At 31.1% G+C, this 18,479-nt stretch overlaps 1 protein-coding gene across 2 annotated transcripts in view; it reads left to right on the plus strand.

Moving 5' to 3' along the window:
* Nucleotides 1-7,835: 7,835 nt before the first annotated feature.
* LOC107065083 (alkaline phosphatase) overlaps nt 7,836-18,479 on the plus strand; it is a 135,622-nt gene continuing 124,978 nt past the window's right edge. Inside the window, exon 1 of one of the 2 annotated variants that reach the window (XM_089173033.1) lies at nt 7,836-9,919. In XM_089173033.1, coding sequence (XP_089029159.1) covers nt 9,887-9,919 — 33 coding nt within the window. In that variant the 5' untranslated portion in view covers nt 7,836-9,886. The remainder of the gene's footprint in view (nt 9,920-18,479) is intronic. The other variant, XM_089173029.1, reaches the window with a different exon arrangement.

Genomic DNA, 18,479 nt, shown 5'->3' on the forward strand with positions numbered 1-18,479 from the left:
ATGTAGCAAACAAGTTTGAAATGAATCTAATGTTAATTGAATTAACTGCATGTAATGCAGTTTTATAGTCATTTGTGCATTGTCATCGTCATCCTAAGGGTAGGAGACCCATCGTGCATTCGTCGATAGTGATTTAAAGTGAGTATATTTTTGTATTAAATAACACTTCAAAAATTTTAATGCTTTTCTGTAATAGTAATGATATTAATAGTATTGTTTTTTATTTCTGTTTCAGATTGCAATCGTGCGCGAAGCAATATGTGTATTACTATAAACACTGTATTACTATAGGTCGATGTCTTAAACTGAATGGCCCATGTGAAGTGACCGGGAGTGATATTTTCGTGTGTTTGCATTAAACTGCGTGCAATGCAGTTTTTAAAGTAGAGTCAGTGTTTGTTCGAATATTAAAAAGTACAATTTTTATCGCAAAGTAGAATCAGTGACCGGGCGGGCGTAAATTAAATTCAAATCATACGCGTATGTAGAGTCAGTGTTGTTCGTCGTATAATCAAATTTCGGTTTCGCGATAAGAAACTCATCTATAGTTTCTTATTTTCGTTTATACCGCGTTATTAGATTCACGAGAGGTGTGCATCACCGTGATGCCATTGAGCTTCGTCCCATTGGAATGCATTGTAAGTATTCATTTTTATTTACATTTTATTCGATTTTATTTTATATGATTTTGGATAATATTCCAGATAATTTATCGTTTTGTTCTATTTTATATTACAGATATAATTATGGATTCTCTTCCTTTCAAAGATGTTTGATGAATTCTTCGATGGATCTCCTTCAAAAGTAAATCAAGGAACTCTGTGATCATCAGGCTGCAATACTTGCTACGAAGTAGGAGTGTTTTGGAGCCACCGCAGAACTTCTAATGCCAACTGTTCATGTTTCGTATATGCGTTATTTTAATTCTAAAATGTTACATATATGTTATATAACGGTTGGTAACGAGTGAGTGAAAAAATTTAAAGTCCCTCCGGTGCTCAATCATGCCGAGGATGAAAGGTCCGAATCGGCACGAGCTACTGGTTGTAATTATTTTAATAAATTATTGACGAGCACATGAGTAATTCTTTTTTAGGGATAACTCATGGAAATTATATATTTTGTTGTATATTTTATTAGTTCAGGATAGGTCTTCTTGTTTCATCGGTTAAATTCATATTATTAACAGTGCAATTAATTAATGCACTTTCTTTTTTATTACGTGTTTTGTTCATGGTTAGTTGTGGTAGCATGTAATAAATGTCTTACATGCATTGCTTCGTGGTTTGCTTATCTAATTTCGATTAATTTTGATATATCGATACTTCGATATTATAAATAAATGAGCAAGAAGACAAACTTATTCGCGACGGATAGATTCTTGCAGTTAAGTGGTGGCTTAAAGCCCAGTTCTTCAATTAGAACAGCCAACTTAATCAAAGGAGTCGTCCGAGGTTTTTTATATTTATTGATTGTAGTCATATTAAAAATTTTTCAAAGTTCTTAAATTCTTTTTAAAATTCATTCAAAATAACTTGTAGAGTCAAAGTCCGCTTAGATTTATGAGAGAATATTTATATATATATATATATTAATCAATTTTTAGATTAGGATTTTCAGCAACTAATATACTAATCCCCGTTTCTCCCCCCATATTTTCTGCGTTCTCATTTATGCGTGTGCCCAGGTGTTACACGTATGGGTGAGAAACAGTTAGTATGGGTTTAGTTTTAATTTTTTCCCCTATTGGCGGCTGTTATTGTGTTAGTGATTGCACGATGTACTTTACACCTGTGTGTGCGTATTAGGTAGTGTGTATTGTACATCGTTACGCGCTAGTTTTTATTCAATTAATACATCATTAAATACTTAAAGCATTACTTCTACATATCTATCTTTATTCTTATATTTATATTAAATATTTCTAATTTTTTTGATAATCGTTTGCATAGTAGAGTTACTGCATTTATTTGTGGAAACTTTGATATACTTGTATATTACTAGTATGCATATGTATATACTAGTGTATACTTGTATTTTTGCAGTAGTTTTATTTGCAATAATCATTAGCCTTGGCAGTCGATTACAGCAAAAAGTACGTATACCCATTAGCATATAAGTTTATAAAACGTGGTTGAACTAGGGTGTCGGAGGTGCCCCGGGGCATGCTCTCTAGTTTAGGCTTTTGCACCCTGGTGGTATGTGAGAGAACCGTGGAGTGAGTGGGTGGGTATGTATGTTTTTTTCTTAAAACGGGTAAAAATATGGGTAATAGGCAGGCAGGTAGCATACTTCTCTGAATGAATGTGAAAACTTTAATTTTAAGTAGGTAGGATCCAGGAAAGGCATTAGACTTCTTGCTTCCACTCCGGAGTGGAAATTCCGCTTCCTGGTTTATACAGAATTGTTGCAAAATTTGATCATCTCATTCTATATTATGTTTGATTTGTTAATTTATTTTGTAACTATTCTGTGATCTTTATTATGTATCATGATTCAAAGGTATTTGCAACTATTTCAAAGATTTATTTGTATTTCGATTCTATCTCGTACGAGATAGAGTCAAATCAAATTCGCAAATTCTTTGATGCATTTGATACTTAGTTTTAAGTATTTCAGGATTAGCACTACGCACTATCGCGATTTCATCTTACAGCTACAATTATTTGATATAATTAACGAATAAATTAATAACGAATTAATGAAATGAAGGTATTGCAAGAAAATGCATTACATTTATTGCATTATTTATTTCAATTTGATTTTATTACTCGACGTTAAAAGTGCGAAGTGTTATTAGGTCATCGTGGGAAATTATCTGCTTGGACATTTGATTAAATGTGCTCGTGTATTATCTATGAAATCTAAGTTCATTGATGGTCCACGAGTTAGAAAAGTAAATGCGTTAAATGTAAATTAATCTTTTAGTAATTGAGAATTAGAATGCCATATTCTGATAGTACACTTTTTGAATGATGGATATATTTTATCAGAGACTCTAATTTTGCTTGTACGTACGAAAATGTCCAATTGCAGAAAAGTATGAAGAAAAGAAGAGGCTAATTGCCGAAGAGGCCCCCACTTAATTGTGGCTCAAGAGGGCAACTACAGACTCAATGAGTTATTTGCAAATTCAACAGCATAGTTGAATCTTTGCGAATAGCACGTTGGTCATTTTATATTTTAATTGTTTTATTATTTCGCTCGTCAATAATTTTTTATAGTTATTCCAAGTATAGATGATTAATATATTTTTCTTCTTGTTACAGGTGATCTTCGTTGGATTTAACAACAAACCTTTTTGATTCTCCTCCTGTTTTTTATAATATATGTATAAATGCATTTCTGAAGGCACACATATAAACACTAAATATGAAATATATATATATATTTAAAAGTCCATTTTAAATATGTTTGTTAATAAAGTGTTTAATTTATTAACATATCTGTTTCAGATTTAATACTTTAACGGATCTGCTTGTGTTTTTATTTTTTTTTTATTTTTATAATATTTATGACGGGCATCTCAAAAGGATGTGATTTTATTTTACTTGTTTCTATGATAGGAGAAAAAAATGTAGGAAATTTGAAAAATCATCGGTACAAAATTTGATGAAAAAAGGGGTGAATGAAAAAATTAGGCAACGTAATATTTCATCTAGCTGAAACTCCAGGATTATAGTAGCCAAAAATCCAGTAAATGCTTGGTAAGGAAATTTCTAAAAATTGAAAGGGTTTATGAGGTTATTATATTTTTTAATCGTATAAGTTATAATTAATCGATGATTAAAAATTCTGTTTAATCAAAGATTAAATCAATTGATTTTTTATTTTTATTCTATTACTCTTACTCTTTAAGTGAAAATAATAAAATGAAGCTGTATGATATTAATTATCATGATGGTATTTGTGAACAAGCATAATGCCGAAAGGATCAAAAGGGTTTAACAACCATATGACGTCTCGATTGTAATGGCAATAAACCGAATCGATATTGCTACGTTAATTACTGTTATCAGCGTATTTGCAGTTTCAATATGCGTTTGAGAGTGTGGTTATTGTCGAGTGCATAGACAGGGAGGGAGAAAAAGAGAGGGAGAGAGAGAGGGAGAGAGAGAGAGAGAGAGAAGAAGAAGAAGAAGAAGAAATGAAAAGAGATAGTAACCCGTATTACTGCCCTTGCAACAACTGTTTTTTTCTTCTTTCTTTTTTTTATTTTTAATTTTCGTATACATATAGAGGTATTCAATTGGGTAATTTTTTTTTATCGACAACGCGTATTCGCGAATATCGCTATGGGGGACATGATGGTTTTTAATTTATTACGCGCGAATGCGTATGGCTAAAAATAAATGTATCATCTCGTTCTGTGTTTTTTCCGATAGCTGTATGTCGCTTGGTAGCCTGGTGTAGCGGCTTTCTCAATCGATGACAAAGAATAACCGATGCAATCCAATTGTCGATGCGTTCTGTATAGTATATACATGACATATCCATATCGTTCATCATAGATAGCAGAATAGATTTTATTTTCAATAATGAATGACGAGTACGTGGCATCAATGTACATATATGAATGATAACAAACATATGCGATATATCGATAAAAACAATATCAAGAATTATCTATATCGAGTCGGTATAAACGTCTTAATTTTCTATAATATTATTAAGTGCATATATAATTATGTGCATATTTTGATATCTTATATAGATAATTCTTTTATTACGAAATTAATTGTTATTTTGATATGATTAAATTAATATTTATTCTGTAGGAGTAAAACTTTTTATTTTATTTATTTTATTTATTTTATTATATATTTATAAGAGACAAATAATTAAGCTATAATGAATTAAATTAAAATCGCAGTTAGTGTTACAATTATATACGATTGTTTATTATTTTTTTTTTTTTTCAAACGTAACATCGGCAGCTAATTTCTTCAATTAATCGATAATTTACTGGCAGAAAGATCGATAGTTTCATACGCTCTATTTGTTGTTTGCACCTTGGTCAGAGAAGTTTGCAGTTTAGTTGAGAAGGAAAGCTTGGTTTCGTTCGCGAGTTATACTGTCGTTTAGGTAGAAATCACTTTCCTGATCTATGATTTCTTTTATATCGAACTATCGATCTTATATGGATTACTCTATGGAAGGATAATGATAATTCCAGGGCTTCAAAGTGCATTGATGTCGATTAATATTAAAAGAAAAAAAGAAAGAGAGGAAGAGAGGAGAGACAGATAAAGAGAGATGAAAATAAACATAAAGAAAGAGAGCAAAAAGAAAGAAAGAGATAGAGAGATCACGTTCTGGTCTCCATCTTTCTAAAGATATATTTCCTGTACGTTTTGCGAGGAGAAATGCGAGCGCAACGGCACGATTAATCAACGACGAGCATGAAAACATGAAAGAGAGAGAGAGAGAGAGAGAGAGAGAGAAGCAAAACGGGTGAGAGAACATCGTTCGCAATATCAGTTTTAATCAAAACACATAGGAAAATTTTTGGTAGGATCGTTCGAGATCTAATGTATTCATTGACACTGCATTTAAAACAGCATTCTATAGTGGGCAAATTAAATTTTTTATACTTCTTTCTATTGTTTCAAAATTTTTTTCTTGTTCTTCCATCTGTCGTTGAATTTTTGATTTTTTTTTTGATCTCTTTATTTCAACGTCTGCCTTTCGTTTCAAATTTTTCGCGTTTAGTTTCTTTGAAAGCTACTTTGTTACGTGAATGTAAGCATCTAATGTAGATCGAAGTTAATAGAAGAACGTTTAAACTGAGAAGTGATTTTCTTTCTTCTTCTTCTTCTATTTCTTTGGTTGTGCTTTTACGCATTAGTCGAGTATCCTGTATATCTGAAATTATACTCATTCTTTCTCATTTTCTCTTTCTTTTATCTTATTTTCTTGTCTCTTTTTCACTGTATTCTTCTAGTAGTAACTGTGCTCCGCGTCGCCTTCCGAAAACATTCTTTTTGTTGACCGGTGTGGCGAAGACATGCGAAAAGATTGAGCGAGGTTGATGTTGGACCTTAGGTTAGACCAATGGTAGAAGAGTTAACGCGTTCTATGACTCGAAGTGGTAGCACCACTAGTCGTTGCTTAATGTTCCTTGTCCGATGGGAATCGTTATTTTCTACTTACAAGTGCATTCCACGTACTAGGTATTAAGTATCACTTTGACACATTCCCCCATGGAATTTCCTCTATGCAATAGCCACATTGATAGACATATTATTTATCTTTTTGTTGTTGTATTGTTTTGTTTTGTTTTTTTGTAGTATTTCTTTTTATGTCTTTGACCAGCAGCAATTGATATCTTATGAATATTTGTATAATATGTTGCTTTATCGATATTATTTGCTGCATTTGATAGATATTTTATTAATTATTTTTATTTATAGCGATGCATGTGTATACGTACTAGTTACAAAATATCCTCAAATAATTTCTTTTTTTTTTTTTTTGGCACCGATCAGAGATCAAGCAACGTCACAAACGCGAGAATTCGATCGGTCAAATACATCCGATAGAAACCGAATGATTTCACGTACAAGTGGTGCTTTCAACTTCCGGAAGGTTGCGGTATGCGAGGCTCGATAGCGAACTCGCCGATGTTGCAGTTGACTTCAGCGAGCTCTGTTTGTCGAGAACAAACTGCCACGAGTCCGCGCGATGACCAATCAAGCTAAACTTTTTAATTACGATCGTTCTTGTTTCGTGAACCAACGAGAAACGGATCAGCTTCGATGCATACAAAACATTTTATCCCCTCGATCTGTTCTCGTTTAATCTAACATATATATATACACATATGTATACATGCGATCGTATATATCGTGCCTGTTCAAACCATCAACAATGTTGTAACTTCTATATTATTTTTACGTAAATGTGATAAATAAAAACCACGAATTAAAGACTATCGTAAAAATTGTATTTTTAAGGATTTATAACTTCATTGTGAAAAGATAAAGGCAACGGGTTAACCATACTGTAAAAATCCAGTTAGAGCTTTTATATATAAAAAGAGAGAGTGTTTTATCAAATTTTTGAATAAACTTTATTATATTTGATAACACACACAAAAGAACGTTTTAGGCCAAAATAGCACGTTTCCAAGAGAGAAATTCAATAATACAAAAACGTTTTATTCATGTGAAATATTTTATTTTTATTTTTTAAATATAACTATAATATACATATTTTTTTTCTATAACAATAACATAATACTGCCAATATAGGGACGAGTACAGTAAAATCTTGAAATATTTTCTTCTACAAAAGAAACATTTATTTTGAACAAATTTTTACTATGAATGATGAAAGTTAATAAAAATCTACTAATATTATATTTTACAATTAAACGTGATATTTTATATATTTTAGAAAAGAAAAAAAAAGAAAATATACTAAATCTAAATCAATCATTTTGGATTTAACTGCCATTAACTTTATTACCGTTTATAGTGTCACCGTAAAATCATACAAAATCCAACAACAAATCGAATATGGTCTATAATGGCTTTATTATTCCTTTACTTTTCGATTTGCAAGTATGACGCGTTTAGTGGCAGTAGGAGTAGAGTGGCGATCGAGATGTGGTTGAAAAAGAGGAGATAAGTAGTAAACAGCAGTTTCGGTCGGACAGGAATAGCGCGACGGCGCGACGCTTCGGCGCAACTGGACGAATGGGAGATAGAAAGGGAGAGAAAGAGATAGAGAGAGATAGAGAGAGTGTATCATGTAGGTATGTGAAAGAGAGAGAAAGAGAGTGAAGAGAGTGAGTGAGAGAGGAGAGTAGGGCGGTGGGTTGAATCGAGGTTGGTATCGGGCAGCATAGTGAGTCGCGCGATCCGTTCATTCGGGCTCGCACGGCTCGCATCGTCACAGGTCGGGTACGTGCTGCTGCTGCTGCTGTTGTTACTGCTACTGCTGCATCTGCTCTTCAAAGGGCTTCTTTGTTGAAGCACTTCATATAGTTCTGTTCGTCTTGTTGCCTGTTATTTTTTTTTATTTTATTTTATTTTATTTTATTTTATTTCACCTTTCCTCTTACGTGTACTTCAGCTAACGAGATTTCTCGAAAGGATGACAATCAGCATGCCGTTTAAATTTCTTTACTTCTTCTCGCAGTTGGAAGAGTGTACTCAATTTAAACAAAGTGGACAGTAACGAATGTACAATTTCATTCGATCGACTTGTGTCCCTTTAATCGTTTTTCAAAAGGTGGTATTAAACGGTTTAACATTTGGAGAAGCAATTTGAAGCTTGACAAGTGGATAATTACGTTTGAAAAAATAGTATTAAAAGTCGATTGGTTGGTGTTTGTTTCATGTGAATGCTGAAATTCATTTTGATACGAATAGACACAAGTGTTATTGAGATTATTAAGTGATTAACAATACTTTAGTTTTAATTAATTAATCGATTATCTATGTAATTTTTTACGTAATAAGAATCATTGAGTGTGTTTCGTTCTTGGATTTATTTGAAGAGGTTTAGTTAGTTTATTTTCCCGCTCAGAGACGGGAGCTGTGCGTTGAAGAGGCAAACGGAGAGGCAACGATATACATTTTGTGTTTTGTGTGTGTGCGTACACGCGCGAGTGTGTTTGTACATCAGTTTATTCAGTGTCTTATCAGTGTACTTCCCTCCCTCCCTCCTTTCCTTTCCTTTCTTTCCTCTTTCTCTTTCTTCCTTCTCTTTTTCTTTCTCTCTCTCTTTTTGTTTCGACGATGTTTATAATTTTTCGAATATCATGCTATTGAGTTCGTATGTTCGTGAAATGAATTATTTGAAAAAATTCTGTATAAAGGAAATTTGTATCCGGTTAATAAATATATCTCCGGTTAGAGCTTTGAACGAAATGTAATTTTTTAGCTACAAGATGCATGCGCTAAAATGATCGGTATGCGTTGATTCTTGTTATTGATAATAACGTTGATAACGAGTTGACAAGATCTCATGATAACCTATGAAACTCACGAGATGAACTCGCGGTTTATTTTATTATCCCAAATATAGGAAATCGTTAAATTATATTTATGTTAAAGTCGTTCGCGGTTCTATCGGTGTAGCGTGTATTCCGTGTGTGTGCGTGATCGGTGTAACGGGGACACGTGGCCAGTATGACTCTCAAAGGTCACATTATCGTTAGCGATATTTAGACCGTTGGATCTAATGGGCCGACGTTTAACAGGCTATAGTCAGCTAACGTGCGTTCATTTAATATACACACTGTGTACGTATACGTTTGCTACATAACACAGTGTCAGGTTACTACAGCATTCATCCCCTTCGCCCTCATCGTTGCAAAGTTCGTCGTTGATCATTCTCGCACACGGCACCACCCTCCATTCGCTGCTCATTCGTTTCTGTCTCCATCGGTCTTCCGTGGAAGTGCCGTGAAATACGAAGAAGCATGAATTTGAACAGGATGTTCTCTTTTCTGGGGCTAACTAATTTGCATCTCACCATTGATGATTACAACGTGTTAGTGGATTTAAGAGAACGATTGCCAGACGAATATTTTGGATTAAAATTAAAGGGCTTTCTCACGGAGACAGTGTACGTATGTGTAGTGCCAGATGCTAGTTAAGTGATATTTGTGTTGAGAGATAGAGAGGAATATATATATATATATATATTCAATATATATAGAACAACGTGTGTATATTGTATCAGTGTGTCGAGAACAGTTGGATTGTCCTCGTAATTTCCGTCTCCCTGGTCAACCCTAATCTGGTTGCATCGTTATTTGCTAAAGGGGGAATGAAGGACAGTACGTAGGGACTGGTCCTTCTCGTTTTGGAGATGTGCCGCTATATACAGCACACTACCACCCTCGCCCTCCCCCTCGTACTTTTGGCGATTCATGCGATCACCGTTGTACGAGCTGGCGAACAAGGTAACCATTATTGATGTGATTGATGCGAACAAGAATAAGATCGATGTCTTTCTTTCCACTTTTTTCTTGTTCACCCATAATTTTCTGATTTCGTAAATACTTTTGTTTCTTCTTGCCTTTATCGCAGCATTACTTTGATGTTCCTTAAGATAGCTATTTTTGATCCCTTTAGATTGTTTTTGATTATCCTAAGAGATTTTTATCCTATATTTTCTTTTTTGGAATATAATATTCTCGCTTACATAAGAAGCCTTTACTTATTCGGCAGATATTTTCATCATGTATCCTTAGTAAAGAAAGTGCGTTCTTTTATGTACATACATAAATATATATACATACATTAAGACTGGCTCCCATAACGAATCTTCATTTGCTCGAACTCTTGGAACATGTGAGTTCACGTGAGTTAACGTGAGTAGAAGAACTACCAGTACTGATGCCTTTCTCACCAATTCCCATGCATTAGCCTTTACCGTTCTTCTCGTCCAAGCTTTTACGAGTTTTCGTGAAAGCTGGCAGACTTTTCTGAAAGCCTTGCTTCTTCTTCTTTCAAGCCACGTATTTTCTTTTTTGGTTAGGATTACCTCTCCTTCGTTCGACGTTCAACTCATAGTGAAACGTTTCGATATTTATCAGACAATTGGGAATGTTCGATATTGAATGTCATGAAATAACATGAAGGTATTTTATTGACAGAGAAATGTCCTAGGAATTCATATTCTCTCATGTTGCTTCCCTATTTACTGCATTATAATTGGCAGGTTCATTGTCACCTGGGGATAATCGGAATTAGCGACTGTTTTATCTTTTGTAATGAAGTAATTGATTTATATTATTTATTACTTGCCATTTGATGTATATTTACAAGAGAGAGAGAGAGCGAGAAAGAGAGCGAGAAATAGAGAAAGTGGCAGAGATAAAATAAATTACGTTTGTACATTTTTTTGAGTTCATTTTAAACATACAATATTTTATTTCATAATGTTAAATCAAAATGGTAAAGAACCATATATCTAAAAAAATAAATAAAACTCATATTTCTATGGCATCTTAATGGCATAACTTTTATGGGTTTTCTTTTATAAAAATAGAATCATTTTTATTTTCTTATCTTTTTTATCATACGAAGGAGGAATAAAATGAAGCTTATGGAATGCAGGTACGTTTGATATTGGAAAATGAGATTAAAGTAAGGTAGATTGTGTTTTATGAGAGATGAGAGAGAGACAGAGAAAGAGAGAGAGAGATAGTAGAGTTATGTTTATACTCGTATATTTTTATAAAAATGTGTGTTTTTTTTTTAATTATGTAAAAAAGAAAAAAAAATATAATTCTTGTGAAGATAATAAAACGAAAGGTAAAAATGAATTCTCGTGAGAGAAAACAGAGGAAAAACACAAAAATCTTTGAAATTCTTTTTTATTCTCAACAACAAAGAACTAACGAAGACCCATCATGAAGTCGATGAAGTTTTCAGAAATTTATGCAATATAGCGTAGTTTTTACGGTCAAGTATTGTTAGTTTATATAGTTTACATTATATACGAAACCTTTTTTCTAGAACAGAGTACGTTTTTATTTCTTAATTGACACGATATGATGAAATTCTGAATGAAATAAATTTATGTCACAATATGTTTCCCATTTAAAAATAATATCTATTCGAACATATTCTGTGTTGATTTATTTTTCTACAATTTTTTTCTATAAGTTCAATATTCATTTTAATTTTTAAATTATCAAGGACTGAATAGAAATTTCAGTATAAAATTGATGTTAGATATGAGAAATAATCCTATTATTCGATTGTACTCATTCAAGTATGCTTTATTTTCAAGTGTATTGAGGTATTCTAATTAGATAAACAAGACGTCTATAGACTTTTTTATTGGAAAATGAAATGCAATAATAGTAACGACAGACAATTACTAAAGATTATTGATATGGTAGAAATAAAACTAGGTTAAGAATAAGAAAAAAAAAAGAAAGAAAGAATATAAGAATAAGAAAGCATTTATGTCAGAAATTAATTTGATACATTTAATTTAAATAATGTAACCGATAAGATTTTTATTTTTATTAATTGAATGTGTTTTTAATAAGTACTTATATATATATTTATATTTAATTGAAGCTCGATATACTTTTTATCGATTTTTATTATTTTCTTTTCATTTTTCTCTCATTTATACATTACATAAAAAACAATAGAATCTTCTGTTCATGGTCCTTTCAAGAGAAGAGAGTTTTCTTCTTTTTCAATCGTCAATATTGCCATTTGATTTTCTTTGAATATCATACCGCGATGTAGGTAAAGTTTGAACAAGATGTTAACTTTATCAAAAGTATCTCAAGTTAAGAACACGAAACTATACTTCTTATACTGTCTCTGTTCTCTCACGAGAAAGAGAGAGTAGTGAATTTTTTTCCCATATCGTTAAACATTTTTAATTTCCACTATACTTTTTCTTTTCTATCTCTATGATCTTTTCAAAATTATTCTTGGACCAATTCCAAACGTCTTACATAGAAACATAGAAATCTGCTTTACTTAGAAAGTAGGAATATTACAAATTACATAAATCTACTTAAAGTATATTTAACATTTTTTTTTTCGTCTTCTTTTTATCTAGTACATAGTTTCAAAAGAAAAACTTGGACACACGTGTTATATTTTCAAAAGCGCGAAAGTCAGTTATTTCATTTAAAAAAAAAAGGGCTCGCGAACCAAGCAGATTTTAAAAGAAGTTTTTCTCGAGAACAATAGAAATTAAAGTAACTGGGTTTCTGTCGTTTTAACGTTGAGATTACAGGTAGAACTTCCTTAAACGTTTTTACACTAAATGCTAGAGTAGATTTTAAGAATAAACAAAAAGAAAGAAAGAAAGAAAGAAAAAACAATAAGTAATTGTCCTAGCAGCAACGTAATTTTAAACGAAAGGCCGGTGAAATGTTGTTGAGATCTATGTCGAAATTAAAAGGTTAATTTACCTAAATCTTTTTATGATAATGATATTGCAGTTTTTCAATCAAGATAATAAAAAAGAAAAAGAAACAGGGATAAGGAATATAAAAGGAAAGAGAAAAATAACAAGAATAAGTAACTAAAGGAATAAAATAATTATTTTGATTAACAATAAAATGAAATTGAAAATAAACGAGTTGGAAAATGTTGTCAATGAGGGATCAAAACGATCGTTGTCTTGTTTCAACGTAGAAAAGTGGGTTCTTATGACATTGCTATCTTCCTTCGTGGCTGGTAATTGTACACAATCACGTGGAGAGCATCGCAACGTCAGATACGGGCGTGCCCGTATTAACTTCTATCTCATAAGATTCCGTGGTGATTACCTCGACTATGGGTTCGTATAAAATCCGAACTGTATACTGTTTTCAGTAATCTCCTGCGATCTTAAAAGCCCACTCTATAGTGCTCGCTTTATATCCGACGTGCTTTCGTGCATAGAATCTACTGACTTATCGCCCTTTCTTACATGGATGTTTTCGCTTGATGATTTTCCAACAAGATTTGGCTTTACGTACCGATTGAGAGAACGAGCACGAAGCACATTTTGAAATTTTAGTTTAGAAAATAACGAGAGGAAAACAAATATTCTACCATTTTTTTCCAACAAGATTAAAAGTCTACTTCGAAAAATGAAAATGTATTATGCCCTTGTTTTTTTTTTTTTATATTTTTACTGAAAAAAAAAAAAGTAATAACTCGTCCCTATATATAAATATGTTATAATATTATTAATTTAAACATATATAGTTTAGATATGAAATAAAAACAATAAAAACTTAAATACTTAAAAAAACAATTAATTAAAAATTTAATCTGACGTTGTTGAAGAATATTGGATTAAAACAAGGTACAATATACAATAGTACTTCGCAAATCTAACATTAAAATCTTGATTCCTTTTGAATATTATCTTTGTAACATTGTAAATATCTTTTTGTCAGATAACATTTTGAAATATTATCTGGAAAATATTTCTCAATTTAAACGTATAGCAAGCATTAAATTTGGTTGGTTGACCTAGTTCTGCTTTCTTCACACTATATATAATATTTTCATAATAATTATATATATATATTTTATTTTTATTTTTTATTTTTATTTAATTTCGTCTAAAAATATTTTGAATTTGTTGAAAGTTACAAATACATTTTAATGTTCATTATAATTGCAGTTTAAATATCAAATCGTAATGACTTCTTTCGCATGTTTGAATTTACTCGTTATAAGACAAAATGTTGCCATTTCTTCATTTACGTGCGTACTCATCAATTATAATTAATTGTTTTAAAAATACATTAGTACCTATATGTTAAGATTTTGATATAATATCGTTAGTTTGTACTTGTAATAAATCTATTCAGTTTCAAGAACATCTTACAACAACTGTATATTTGCTGTGGCAGGTGTCTAGAACAATTGTGTTAAACCCAATGCAACAGTGGTGATATTTTGGCCACTTCTCATAGACAAAATAATTCACGTGAATAATTTGATATAATACAGCCAATGGGAAAATTGATATTTTATAAACATATACATATATATATATTTCATGCTCTTAATTAGACAAAATATTTGATGGTTGGACATGTAATTACTCGACAAGTTGACGTGTTATATTTATTATACATATAAAACACATGTATATTATATACGTTCTCTTAATTAAATTGTAACATTGGAAAAGAGTCATGTCCTGGTTGATACCAAATGAAAAGGCATCGTGCATTTTTCATTTTATTTCAACACACCGTCGGTGTCGACGTTGGTGACAGCCTGCAGCATCACTCGTTGAGAAGGATGAATTGCAATAAGCTTTGTTGTCGCTTGGATCCTTTTTCCTTAATCTCGTTTCTTCGTTTTCCTTTCCTTCTATTTCAATTTTTTTTCTTTTTTTACGTCGAATCTCCTTTGGTAAAGATATTCGGTAATAAGCATTAATAATAAATCGCATCTGTTTTCCATTATTCACCTTTCTTTCTATTTTCCTTTTTATTTAATCTTTTTCTTTTTTTTTGTATTTTTTGTACTACCAAAAAAAAAAAAAAAGAAAAAGGAAATAATAATACAACGAACCATTTCACGTAGATTTTTGTAATTGTATTTCTTTATTGGTTTCCGGGGAGATGGTAACTACACAGTTGATTAAAAAATTTGCACAAATTATTCGGAACATTTGGTCCCTTTAAATGATATATTAAATATTAATTTAATAAATAATTATGTAGTTATTAAAAGAGCATTAAATATAATCAATAATTAAATAAAGAAAAAATTGAAAATAACTAATAAATAAATAAATATATACATTTAGTGATATTTTCGGTAGATGTATCTAAAAAGAAGCTTAATTAAAAGTAAACCACTCAGGAAAGGAGTTTTTCTTTCAAGTGTGTTAGTTTTTGATATTAAAATTTGCGATAGTGGTGCTGAAAAAAAAAAAAAAAAAAAAAGAAAAAAAGTAACATTAACAGTAGTACGTAAAACAAACGTACCAAAAGATATTAGTATTCACATCGTACCATAGTCGTCACGTTTTACACGATTCTAGTGTTTTTCTTTTACGTGAGCGTAGATTGTTAAGGTTTCGTTCGGAAATCGCGAAGTCGTTATGAGTACGTCGTTTTTAATTTTTTCTGACATGTTTTTTTTTTCTTTTTCTTTTTTTTTTTTTTTTTCATTTATTACTTACGAGAATTAGAAAAAAAAAATCGAATGAAAATATTCTGCATATTTTTGTTTTCTCTTTCTTTCATTTTTATTTTTATTCATCATAAGAATACATATATATACATACATACATACATGTGTAGGTGTAAATGTTTCATTAATATAAAAAAGAACATTATGAAAAAATTAGTCGAGTTTTCTGATGATACTGGCTGGACTTTCTAATGGGGTAGCAATCAATGGTGACGTCTTTGAGATAATAACGAGGCCATCAGACAATACGTGTGTGTACTGGTTTCGTGCGAGGACAGCAATTCTAAGCTGAATGCTTGACACCTTAATTGACTGTACTGTTTTGAACTGAATTAACAAACAACTGTATTTATCCATGGAAACAATTTCGGTATACTATTAAAGACATTAAGTGTTAGATGTTAGATAATGAATATAGGGAATATATATTTTATATCGATAAAACACTTCAATGCTTTTTATTTATTTATTTGTTCAATTTCAACGATCGTTTCTTGTAATTTTACACATTTTTTTATATATATATATATATAATAAATTACATCGAAATTGATTTTGCTAAAGATTATTTTACATTAATCAATTATTTTTAGAAATGAATAATACGAGAACGTAAAATTTAAATTATTTTTTCCTCTCTCATTCTCTCTCTCTCTCTCTCTCTTTCTTTATTTCATTTTTATTTCGGATTAAAGTCAAAAGTATATTTTTTTTTGAAACAAGAATTGTGATAATATCATTTAAAACTTTTCGTTTTGATCTGTCATCAGCAGATATATTGTATTAGCTCGGAATATTTAAAACCGTCATTTACATAAGTATTTTATAACTAATGAAAGAAAAACTCGAAATATATGAACACAGTATTTATAATTTTAATAGAATCATTAAGTTCCGTTAGAAAATATTAATTAATCAATCTTATTTGCTTAAATATCAATGGAAATTGAACAAAGGTACATACATAAACGATACACAATTCTAACATCAAGCAACAGCTTCTGGTATTGAAAGCCGTATCGTTCGATACGAATGGAGGAGGTTAGTCAAAGTTTGTAAATTTTCGTCATTACGTTCTTTTGATCATCGAGCCAATTATTTTCCTTTCCAGTTCACTCCTCCACTCATCTAACACGGATATTGCGTAATCTTTCTTTCTGCACCCCTCGCACGACTTAATTACTCATCGTGCTAATTCTTGCTTCGTAGTGGTTCTTTTGTAGCTACATATATAATACATATCTACATATATATACATACCAATCAGTAGAAGAAAGTTCGAAGTGTTTTCTCACTAATATACAGAAAGAACAAGTGTTGGGCGAAATTTTGATTTAACTTTGAAACTTTATAATTTTATAAGTGAGCAACATATTATAAAAGAACTACTACGAAGATATATATGTTACAGGCAATGTATAGATTTTGGGTATTGTATTGAATGCTCATGTAAATTGAGTTATGTATATATTATAGGCAGGTATTTCGCTGATTGTCAGATCGTTAGACCAGAATGTTTCGGTCAATTTATAATATCTGAAGTTATTTTTAATGAAACAAATCATGGAAATTGAAGAATCCTTTCTACCTTTCGTACTCTAAATATAGCCAATTGAAGCAAATTTTATAAATAGACCGAAACCCTGAATGTAGAAAATGTTTTATTCGATAGGACATTTTATACAATTTTCGCAGTAATACATTTGCCGTAACATATATGTGTATATATATATTATATATAATATAATGTAGACATATCTATATGTATGTATGTATCGATAGTTTCGTATTATATCACGTTGTTCGAAAAGGTGAAAATCTTAAATTAGAAGCTTCACGTCTCGTATTACATTGAAAATTTGTAATATACGTGAGTGTTCAAACTTGCTTGCAGATAATAATAGATCATTATCCAAGGCGTGTAGTTATAGATGGAATAGGTATATCGAAAACTTGATACTTTAAACCTTACTATATCTACTTGACATGGAATGGCTTACGGGCCACTATAATCTCGGATCAGTCAGGATCACATTGATAGATCTTTCATATGATGTCGATATAGCAAGGGATAGATAGATAGATAGATAGATAGATATAATGATCATCATATAATTTTCGAAAAGGATATTCCAATATCGATTGATAAATATTCATACGTCATTTCATTTTATAGTTGCAGTGTCATCATCGTTACAATCATCATATCCATTCGTTCTCCTTTCACATAAATAATTCGCTTGGTAGAATAATAATGAAACATTTAATCTTTGATTAAAGTTACATAGGAGCTTATTACGAGTTACGAAGTTTAAAGAACGTGAAGTGGTTTTCAAACATGCGCGGTAGTGAGAAAATTTGAAACTTGTAAAATTGTTTCTGCGTGCGTGTGTTTGTGTGTGTGTGTGTGTGTGTGTGGAAATTTGTTTTAAAAAACTGATAAAAGAGCTAAGCCAACATTTCGTTTTATTCGTAAGTATTTGAAAGTAGGAAAAAATTTATAAATCGTACGTACGAAAAAACGTTTTAACAAATTCGAGCTTGCATTTTTTAACTGCGTAAGATTTTACAGGACGTACGTATTACGTAGAAACGATGAGATTCGATTGGTAAATCGATTTATAGGCCATTTGTGTATGTCGTTCGTCATCGAGAGTCAACGTTTATCGGTCCTACAGATATTTCGACTTTTATCTTTACTTTTGAACAGAAAAATGTCAATTTTTGTGTGTGTGTGTGTGTAAAAGAGAAAGAGTGATTTGATAATGGACTAAAAAGCATATCATCATCTCACCTGTCAATCGATAATTTTTTTCAACAACAGCTATC

The sequence above is a fragment of the Polistes dominula genome, unplaced genomic scaffold (genome assembly GCF_049000335.1).
Source record: "Polistes dominula isolate Pdom_NZ unplaced genomic scaffold, Pdom_raw_medaka contig_28, whole genome shotgun sequence".
NCBI classification, from domain to species: domain Eukaryota; kingdom Metazoa; phylum Arthropoda; class Insecta; order Hymenoptera; family Vespidae; genus Polistes; species Polistes dominula.